General features: G+C 40.0%; 1 protein-coding gene across 3 annotated transcripts in view; it reads left to right on the plus strand.

The window, feature by feature from the left end:
* The window catches only part of RUNX1T1 (RUNX1 partner transcriptional co-repressor 1), a 111,943-nt gene extending 100,693 nt beyond the window's left edge, over window positions 1–11,250 (plus strand). For all 3 annotated transcript variants that reach the window (XM_057370359.1, XM_057370360.1, XM_057370361.1), the window contains 2 exons: window positions 976–1,166; window positions 9,975–11,250. In XM_057370359.1, the coding sequence (XP_057226342.1) occupies window positions 976–1,166; window positions 9,975–10,250 (467 nt within the window). In that variant the 3' untranslated portion in view covers window positions 10,251–11,250. The remainder of the gene's footprint in view (window positions 1–975; window positions 1,167–9,974) is intronic.

The raw sequence follows: 11,250 nt of genomic DNA on the forward strand, positions 1-11,250 counted from the left end.
GTTTCCTTGTTAATTAGAGCAGTTAATTAAAAAAAAAAAAAAAGAAATTACTTGTTTTAGTTGTCAATTAAAAGACTGTTCATTAGCAAAATCTTTGCACTCTTCCTGTATCAAAAGCCAAATAACTAATTTCAGACAATGCATGTTTTCTGGAATAAAAGATATGACACCAGTATATACCAAAGAAAGGGCTCATACTACCAKAGCTGTTTTACAAGAAGCATGAAGGTTGGAGTTTAATGAAGCGGGGTGCCCCTGCTCAGTGTTAATTGTGCTCCAAAGCCTTGCTGGGTAGGGTGTGCTCAAGAGCTCAGAAGAGCCAGGAAGTCAAATCTTCAAGTAYAAACATGGATATGAAGGAGAGATCAAGAGGTGAAATGAATGTTCATAAACAAATTTTAATTTTGTCTCATAAAATGGTGTGTCCAAGAAAAGATACTAGACCAGTGATTTAAATTTTTTAAATAAAGTCTTGGGATTTTTTWAACTTCATGTATTTATTTGTTAACAAATGGAAAAAAAATGTTGGTAAAGTGTCTTAATTTGCAGATCTTAAAAATACATTTTCAAAAAAATCTGTAATATATCTTAAATAATAATTATTGTCAATTATATTAATTTATTTGCTTTGCTGCAAAATCAATTTTTCAGTGTTCAAAAATATTGCAAATAAAATGGACCGGAAATCTGAAATGATTGTACCTGAAGAAGTACTGACTGAGAATCAAAATAGCAAGAATCATAGCTAGCATCAGAGACTTTGATGATGGGGAAGTAGAGAAGCACCTCTGTGCTTCTTGAGGATTCTTGAGGAATCACGTTCCTCTGTGTCCTTCTACTCACAATGAAGGCTCTCATTGTAATTAAGAATAATCTCAACATAATACTAACAACAGTGATGCATTTCCCACATCAGTGGCATGAAGCCGTGTGCCAAATGTCCTGTGCTGATGAGGTTTGTCCCCTGCCTTGCAGAGGAAGCTGTCAATGAGGTCAAGCGCCAGGCCATGGCCGARCTGCAGAAGGCGGTGTCGGAGGCCGAGCGGAAGGCTCACGACATGATCACTTCGGAGAGGGCCAAGATGGAGCGCACTGTTGCCGAAGCCAAGCGCCAGGCTGCAGAGGACGCYCTGGCTGTCATCAATCAGCAAGAGGATTCAAGTGAGGTAAGAGCCTTGCTGGGCAAGCATCAACTGTGGCTGCAAGCTGTAGGTGTGTCTGAGCTGGCTTCAATCTGTTTGTGACACWGTGCCCTCCGTTCACTCTTTGCACAGCTGCTTGGCAGTGTATTTCAGGCATACACCGAGTTCCAAATTCTCTTGCCTATGTTGTAATCTGAGCCCAAAATAGCAAGTGAACTTGAGCTCTGTACTCACCTTGTAACTGCTGTTCAGGTTACATGTAGTGTGCACTTTGCTGTTCTCTAATTTGACTTTCTAGTAGCTTCATTTTAAAGCTCTTTAGACTATCTACTGAATAGATAAAAAGATGCTTGGTGGAAAAACATTTGACACTGAAATCTAATTTAAACAAAGAAATTATTCATGAAAGAGATTGTAGAGCACGGTGGCTAAAAGCTTGTCTGGGGAAAGTGTTGGATGTAGAAGCAATAAGCAAAAGATGATGGTTCCTGTAGGACAGAATGTGAATGTAAATTTGCAAGTGTTTCCTTATTTTGAATGTGTTGCTTTGGCTGCCGGGAGTATTTGAGAGTTAAGGAGTGGGAAAAGAGCATTTGGTAGGAGAGTAAAATAGAYTGATAGATCAAAGAGTACAGCAAGAATAAGTATGTTAAGCCCTAATGTACYTTCAGACCTGAGAGTGGAAACCTTGAATTGCTGTGGTGCAGGGCATCTGACACCATGACTACAGGAGTGAAAGAGCAGCATGTGTTTGACCAGTGCTGCCATCAGTCTAGATAGCAATTACATTTTATGCCTGTTAGAAAAAAAAAAAAAAAAAAGAGTCTTAAGTTAAAACTGCCCTTACAAACAGACATGACAAAGACATTTAAAAGTTATTTGTATATGATCTCCATTTCTCAAGACCACTGAAATGAAAGAGCATTACCTTCATGAAGTATTTATTCTTTGTATACAATATCTTGACTGTAGTAAATCTACGGTTTAATATAACTTCTAAAGAGCAGGGAGTTGGGTAACAGTCCCTGTTAGTTGGGAGCATACATTTGTGTGTGCTCATTTSTAAACCCTTTGCAGGGGCTGGATGGGCAGTGTTGTAGAAGAGTCACTTAGGCTGAGAGATTCAGATGAGCTACCTGCAGCATGCTGACAACACTGGCAGAAATCACSAGCAGATAAGTCAGTGGCATGCTGCAGTATGCATCTGTAATTCRAGGGAGCGTAAGTTTTTAATTCATACCAGCCTTCTCCAGAGATGAAAGACCATTGTGGGATCACTGAATGCCCAGAGTTTCTCCTTAATGTGTAGCAGATGAAAAACAAGGAGACAAAAGGAATTGATTTTCAGCATCTGAAAGTTTCTCAGGAAGAAAGGGACTAGGGGAAGTGTATGTACTCTTTAAGTACTAACTGTTCCATTGTAGATTAAATGAGACATAAATTCAATTTATTGGGTTTTTGTATCTAAGATACTCAAGGACTTTTTCCTGCACTGTTCATAGAAAGGGCATTTTTCTGATACAGCGTCATTAAAGCGATGTCATTTTCGGTGTATATATACAAGAGACTCCTATTGTTAAAACCAAAATATCAAAGGTAAATGCCTTTGGAGGAAGCAGCAAATTAAATCTGTTTAGTGAACTGATACAGTGTAAGCAGGACAGAGGAAGTACTCACATGCCAGTACATACAGCMCGTTTTTCTATAAGCAAATGTGCATCCAAAGGAATGCATAAAAGAGTTTATGTGCTGTGATCAGCTTCTGAGCAGTTAAAACTCTCAAAGAAGCCATATAGCAACATCTTTACATCCTCTGCAGCAGCATTGATTGAGATTTTTCACTTCTTGGGAACAGGACTTTAGGCAAGCAATTCTTTTAATTCCATTCTAATGAAATGTGGCTGATAAGGTTATAGTWGTCTCAGGGCTGTGTGTTGTCAGGGAGGGTATAAGACTCCGGGACTTAAAAATGAAGTACAGTGTCGTGATCTTTTAGCTTTCACCCCTGTGGCCATCAGGGTGGCTATTTTGAGGTGCAAGTTTTAGTAAGCCATCAGAGAGAAATCAAGTTTGATAGTGTTTATAGGTGATTAACTGTGAAGGGAGATGATGGCAATACTTGTTTGAGTTAGATGTAACTATTTATAAGTAGCTCCTCTTTGACTTCTAATTATGACAAGCTCCAAACACTTAGGGCAGTGCTTCTCACAGTGACTTCTGTAGGAACGGAATGGATTTTCCTTCATCTTTGGAGACAGGAGATCAGTTTACCAGTGTTCGAAAAGTGTTTCTTTAGAGATGAGATTCTGGGCGACGGGGACACMAGGTCACGCAGACACCAATATGATGAGCATGATCCGTTTATTTCTAATACAAGCTCCTTTTTATCTACTTTCATAAGCCAGCCTCTCTATATGATTAGYAATGCCTTTCTATATGATTAGYAATTATTCATTGGTTAATTTARCAGTCTGTCTATTACATTTCAGCATATGATTGGTATATTTGCAAAAGCGTGKTTTTGYATGCCTTGCAGTTTTAAATCAACGTTCTCAGCATTTTGCACTTTCTTCAATCATCCTATTGTTCTTCAATTGCTCTTTGTTCTTGCTTCTTACTATGTTTCTTCTTCATGGTCAGCTCGAGGTACATGTTACACCGCTGTAGTCACGTCCTCTTCTTTCCCATCCTCTTCTATCTCATTCTGCTCTATCTTGTGGTCTGGGTTGCTCAGTAACAGCAATTCATGCCCTCGTTCCAACAAAAACCTGTCTAACAGAGATTCACCTGACTGGGATCCTTCTRCAATGAGACTCTGAAGAGGGCTTGAGAAATAAAACTCCACATTTGCTTTGGTATTCATTATCTCTTGGATCTCTCTGTGARCATTGCTCCTCATTTGTAGGCTGTAAGTCTACATAAACTTTTCTCTGTTTACAGCTTTCATCAGAACACTTCCAAGAACACAGATTCCTGTGTACTTAAGGCACTACAGTAAAATTTCTAGAGCTAGAATATTTTCAGTTTCAAACATGAGACTGTTATATTGCAGCTTCTGAAGTCTTGCAGGTCTAGGGGGAATGCTGAGCATCTCTCCTCTTTTCTTATCCTTGGTGGGACATTACACCAAGACCTACAAGAAAGTTCAGTCTAGGCTGCTGTAGTTCTAACTGCTCTGCAGTTCCTGACAGAGAATATTTCTCCCATGGGTGTCATTTGTTCTTTTGGCTGTTGAAACTATGAATGGAGATGAAAATTTGATGCCAGACTTGTAATGTATCAGATATCATTTTTGACTGATATAGCCACTCCCTGTGTATTGGCAAGGTTTCTCCCTTCGTTTGTTACTCAGCAAGATGCAGCCTGGACCTAGCTGAGGCTTCWTGAAGCTGTTCTGGTGTGAGAATTTTGTGGTATGATTTTTATGTCAGCTTTTTGCAACGCTCAAAGTGATAACTTCAATGTCTGTGCATTTACTTTCTAAAGATTTTCATAGTTTCTTCATGTAAGACCTTGCAACTGACCCGCTCATGTTCATGCTTTCCTTTTTGAAATTAATTGAGGACCAGCTAACAGCACAGACTGCTGCTGGAAGGCAAAAGGACCRGGGGAAGGCCTACCTGTCAGCATGGCTGTTTTCACCAGTTCCTTACAGTTGCTTGACAGAAGATGACATATTCATCGTAGTTGGCGTGGCTAAGTATAGAAACACGTGTGAGCAGCCTACTCTGTAATGACTGCTGTGCTTGCTTTGGCTGCAATGTGCTGTTTTGCAAATCAGTTTTAATAGTGAGGGTGAACAGTTTAGCAAAGAGRCTGACTGCCCAGATTGTAAGTGGGGGTGGGATCATCAAAACATCTGTCTTTCTGGTTTGGTATAAAATGCCACTGAAAAACCTGACACTCAGTGTTCTTCCCCAGTTTTGAGTAGGGTGGGGGSTGRGGACAGGGAAGGAACGCAAATGTTTCAGTTCTTTCTTAAAGCAGATGCTGACATCTGCTCAGATAAAACAAGTATGTAGCTGATTCAACACTGCTTTTAGGAGATGTGTAATGTTAGGGCTTGTTTATATTGCAGCAGTTCATGTTGTGTGTGAGTATCACACTCACCTGACATTTTGAAGACAGCTGGGTTCAATCTCTGCTGACCAATCCACTGAGACCGGGACCGTGCCAAACCTGACTCTGAGCATCAGATGGTGTGATTCAGGCAAGCCTAGTTTTCAGGCTGGTATTAAGTTTAATRCCTGTGTTATCTAATGTTTAATTTTTTTGGCTGAGCGTCTCTTGGAAAGTAGCACATCGTCCCCTGCAGTGGTGAGTGGTACAGAGCCATGTGCTCTGCACGGGATCAGTGCAGATGTGATGTGAGCATTGGCACTGCCCCAGCCTGCTAAGCTAAGCCCGGCTCACCAGCCTGCACRGCTCTGCCTTGCACTGCTCTGCACTTCTGTTTTCATGATTTAGCTACTCTTACTGACTTGTATGAAAGTTCATGTATTTCACACAACAAACAGCAGCTTGGGCAAGCCTGAAGTGTTCAGTGGTAGGTGTAACTTTACTAGAAACATCTAAAAATTTGAATGTCATTTTGACACAGCATGGGAATTTCCAAAGTACTGATGTATTTCCCTTTCTAATGAGTCTTGGATAAAATTCTCGTAAACAACTTTGCTGGATTTTCACACTGCTATTCAGCAGCTCATGCAATCCTCATTTACGCCCSTGTGGTTTCAGTGATTTCTAGATGTTCCTTTTCTTGTGGTTAGCAGTGGTAGAGTTTTGAATGTCATGGGTTCGTCGTACCCAACCATGCTTCCTTTCATGGCAAACTGGGGAAATACAGAATTTCTCAAAGAGGACTGAGCAAGGTTTTTTTTTTTTTTTTTAATTTAAGCAAGCTCTATGCTCAGTCTCAGTTGGAGTGTCAGAGGAAAGCAAATACTCAACTCTGGTTGAATATTTCAGAGATGAAAGTAACACAATGGGCAAAATTACTGTCAAGTRTGTGCTTTGGTACTGGAGACCACAGAAATGGAGACCTTTTGTTTTTAAGAATTTTCATGAGTGCAAACAGAAGTGTTTGAAGATGGAAGTTTAAGTGCATGAGAATTGAGAGTTTGACCTAAGATAAGGCTTTGACCTAAGACTGATGTTCCTTGACAGTTGAAAGAGCAGGATGAAATATGATCGGTGGCATAAATTTGGAGTGAGATTCCCATCTGGTGTAATTTAGCCCAATTTCATTGAATTAATCCATTTTCAAGGTAGTGAAGTTAAATTGAATTATGTAGTCTGAGAATCTAGCCTTTTGTATAACCTCACTGTTTCACAGGCAAATCAAGACAGAGGTAAACTGCAATCTAGTCCTTCTCATAGTTTTAGCTACGTCTGGAACTCTACAGAGTGTGAGCTGGAAGTGCAGTGGAGTAGGTCACTACCCAAAGACAGAATATATAGACCAGCAGAGGCTTTGAGAGATTGGCTTCCCCCTTTCCCGGTCTGTGATCAACTCCAGCTTTACCATTCCCCCTGATTTTCCCGTGCTTTAATGATGGAGAGTCTCCAAGATCTCTAGGCAATTTTTGCCTGTTCTTAACAGAAATTTGATCTCTTTACTTCTGCTCATCCATGTAGACATGGATGCAGACATTCACTGCAGTGATGTTTGGATGCTGCTGCCCCTTTTAGGCTACCATCTCACATTTAATGGACTGAGTTTATTCAGTCTCTTCCCATAGCTTGTGTTTGTCTGACTTATTATTCTGGCTGCCTTTCTCCAGGTTCTTTCCAAGTCTTACTGGATCTTCTGTGTTTGAAATGCATCATCCCAACCTGGATAGTGCTCCCAGTTGGATCTTGCCAGTGCTAGGAGAATCCTAAATCAAGTGTAAGGCAGTCCATAGTTGTGGTCACACGCCCTCGTATGAAGGTTACGATTGCATGACCAACAGGATGCTGTGGCCATCTGTGGTCCAAGATGCTGTGTCCACATCTCTGTGCAGTGAGGGTGCTCCATTTTGCTGGTACCTGCTAGAGCATCCCAGGAAGGAAGATACCTGGAGTGTGTTCTATCCCATAGTGAGGTCAGGCTTGGTCTGTGACAGCTGGATCTGCTGGAAATACACGAGCAGCAGGGCTATGCAAAGCACAGCCCAGGCTATTAGCTTTGGTAGAATTTGTGGCTATCAGCCAGCACTATGAACAGAAAGCATTTGTTTCCAAAGGTTGTGGTGCCTGAGCCTGATCTTTGCTGCTGTTTTTCACTACTTGCACATGGGAGAGAGCAATGAATGATCACAATGGTGAGGGCTGTGTGGGACAGGGAGTTCTGCACATCAAACCCAGCTGCTGTCTCAGTGCAAGCTCCCTGGGATGTGTGTGCTTATGTTAATTTACACTGTAGTAATTTTTAAACACAGTAAGTTGTTGCATAAATCTGAGCTGTAAAATTTATTTTGAAATTCTTGTATTTTATGTGCTTTTATTCCCACAATTGCACTAAAGCTGCAATGACTTGTTAAATTACAAATAATGTGTCCAATGAACAAAATCACATACCAAACAATGTAGGACACATTGAGTAATCATATAAGGAGTCAGCTTAGTGCTTCACCACTTCATTAAAATCTTGCACCTATGTATCACTTTTCATGTTCTGTACAGTCTGATAGCTAACTGATGTCTATTTTAATAAGAAAGTTGAACCARTACTGGTAGAATTAAATGACTGTTTTCTGATATCAATACAGATCATGTGCTAAGATACTGAAATTCTATCTGTGGCTCTGATCACGTCTAGAGACACCTATATGCTCCTTAAACAGGAGGCAAAATAAAAATTCTTCGGATGCTGGCCTGTATTAACTAAAYAGATTCTAGAATAAGTCAAGTTTGGACATCCTCATAATAATTCCCATGCAATTAAAGCATGCACTTCAATGTTGCAAACAGATCTGGACAAGGGAGGAATTCCTGCACCTGGGCATTTGCTGGCTGGCTTCAGCATTATTCCATGTGGCAGGGGGGAAGTGTCTTTTAGRAAAAGTCTGCATGGGGATGTTCTGTACACGTGTATTTGTTTTCAGATGGGGGAATAAAGGGGAATATGGGCCAAACCCAGAACTGGCAATTTAGTTGGAAGCAAATAGCTAGGAGGTCAGCAGGCATGGCAGTAGGTGGAAACTGTGCAAGTACAGCTGGAGCAGATTTACACCATGTTTACTGATCACAGCACAAGGAAGCGTCAAGATGTCAAAATAAAACTTTCATTAGTATGAAAGAAATAAGTACTATTATAATACAGAAATTAGAATATATAAAAAGGAATATAAAATAAATATAAAAATATAGACATAAACCAATAAATAATTTATACAATACATAATAAAGAAAATAGTATAGCAAAAGAAGGAGAATTCAGGTACATCACAGTTATCTTTCTGATTAGCAGGAGGAAATGCTAATATAAAATGCTAATACAAAAATGTCAGGTCATTTCAGCCTATGCATAAATATGTCTATGTGTGTATATGTTCATGTACAGTGGTCTAAATCACTCATAGTTATTTTTCATTGTGGAGATAAAAGGTTGTTTAAAGAAAAGGAGTTTGAGAATAGTACAGCTATTCATGTCCAAAGGTGGATTTACCTCCCCAGCACTGGACAGAGTTTGAGCAAAATGAACCCGAAACAATGACTACTGAATCAAAACCAGGTGATGCCAGACAAGGAGTCTGAATTCCCGACATTTAACTACCAGAAACATCTGTTTCTGTGTGTTGGTAATTCCGCCTTTTTTTTAGAGTGTTTTTAAAGATGGGAACAATTTTATGAATTTAAAAAAAAAAAAAAAAAGAGGTCCCCAACACATGTATCTGTAATTACCTGGTTTAGTCTGTGTGTTTAATCAGTCGGAATTGAGAATGCCATGTACCTTTGATTTCAATCTCAAAGAACAATTGGGCACTGGACAGTTACCCTTCCCCCATCTGCCAGTAAATGCCTATGCAAAAAAACAAGCAACCAACCATCCAAAACAACGATAACCAGCAAAAAGAGGGAATATGGAACTAACACAGTTCTAAAGCCAGTTGATTCTGATTTAAAGTCTAATTTCCTTAAAATACTGTTTTGGATTGCGGTCTTTGTTTCATTCTGGAATTTTTTTTTTTTTTTTTTTTTTTAAAAGTAGTTGAGGAATATCACTTAAAGATTGGCTGTGTTCCAGCATCCAGCTGGCAGAGCTATAGAGTGTGTTAAAGTGAATAGCACACATATTCTGCAGTGGCTTCCCCATCCTGCCAAAGATTTAGACTGCAGCTTAACTGTTCRGTGCCAGAAGTGCCACTGAGTCAAACGGTATAATTCAGATGATTAAAAATTAGGTTTTCCTAGGGTACTCAGTTTTCCTAGGTCAGCAAGTTTTACCTGTGTATTGYCTTTTTTCCCTTTCTTGTCTTGCATTAGTCCCTCTCCACTTTTGGAGAAGCACAGTTTTGTGTGTGCATGTTTCATTATTTGTTTTAATAAATTCATAAGAGGAGCTAGCTGAAGTTTTGCTGAAGCTTTCTATTAGTCAGCATGTTGGATGTGGGGCACACTTGGAGTTTCATCTTTGGTACCAGCAAAGAGCTGCTTCTGCTCTTGCCCAGCTTCTGAGGGACAAAGTCCCCCAGGTGACTGGAGCTGCTGTGGAACAGGTTCAGATACCCAAGGTGGCACCTTCCCATGTCTCAGCTGTCCTTAGGCAGAGGGTTGAGCCAGCTGTTTTTACTGTAGAATTTAGGACAATCACTAATTTCTCCCATCTCCCTCCTCTTTTGCTTCTAGAGTTGCTGGAACTGTGGCCGGAAAGCTAGTGAAACCTGCAGTGGTTGCAACACAGCACGATACTGTGGCTCATTTTGCCAGCACAAGGACTGGGAGAAGCACCATCACATCTGTGGACAGACCCTCCAAGCCCAGCAGCAAGGAGAGACACCAGCAGTGAGCTCCTCCGTGACACCCAGCAGCGGGGCCGGGAGCCCCATCGACACTCCACCAGCAGCTACTCCGAGGTCCACCACCCCGGGAACCCCATCCACCATAGAGGCCACTCCTCGTTAAAACTGAACTCCAAACTCCGGAAACAAAAACACAACAGAAAATGAAACCAATTCCTCATCCTCAGATGCGCAAAGATTTTAACTGAACTGTCATATTTCAATACTTCAATAAGAAAGAACTTACTGTATCTTGAGGTGGTAGAAAATWCAGAAGGCCAGTAACGGGTCATAATGACTTATTGTGGATAACAAAGATATCTTTTCTTTAGAAAACTGAAAAGAGAGCAGAGAATATACACAAAATGATAGATTTGACCTCCTCCCTGTTATTTTCCAGTAGCTGGGATTTTAAACTAGATGACCTCATTAACAGATGCTTTACCAAACAGCAAACCAAGAGATTGCTAATTGCTGTTGAAAGCAAAATGCTAATATTAAAGTCACAATGTTCTTTATAACAATAATGGAAATTTAAAAAAAAAAAAGAGAGAGAGAAAAAAATAACCCTCAAGGGCATGAGCATTGGATACAGCAGTAGACATTTTAACAAGAAGATGAATGGCGTCCGTGGGTTACTGACTGAACTTTGAAGACCCGCATCAAAACGCGCAGATGTGCAGCAGATTGGAAGGAGACACAGATGTTCATTTTTTTTTCCTGTTTCTAAAAGAAATAAAATAATACCCAGGTCAACAAAATGAAAAATGAAAGATGATTTGCAGTGGGATGTAGGACTACAGCAGCAAAGAAAAAATATGCCATAATACAAAAGGTTTTTTTTTTTTTCCTTTTAAATACAGAAATAAGGGACACAGCCTGCAGTTAATTAGCATCCTGGCAGCTTTGACATCAGCCAGCTGCTCCAACTAAACCTTTCAACATTTCTTCACTTTTTTTGCAAGGTTCCACAGAGTATGACAATCGGGTCTATTCCAGCTCATTCATTTTTGTATTGAAAATTAAAATAATAGTTAATAACATGGTGGCTCCAGCCCCTTTCCAAATTCTTTCCACCCATCCTGTTTGGATTTTTAATTAAGAAAAAAATTTAAAAAAAAAAA

This window comes from Malurus melanocephalus, unplaced genomic scaffold (genome assembly GCF_030028575.1).
Source record: "Malurus melanocephalus ecotype Western Australia unplaced genomic scaffold, MMel_1.1 scaffold_123, whole genome shotgun sequence".
NCBI lineage: Eukaryota > Metazoa > Chordata > Aves > Passeriformes > Maluridae > Malurus > Malurus melanocephalus.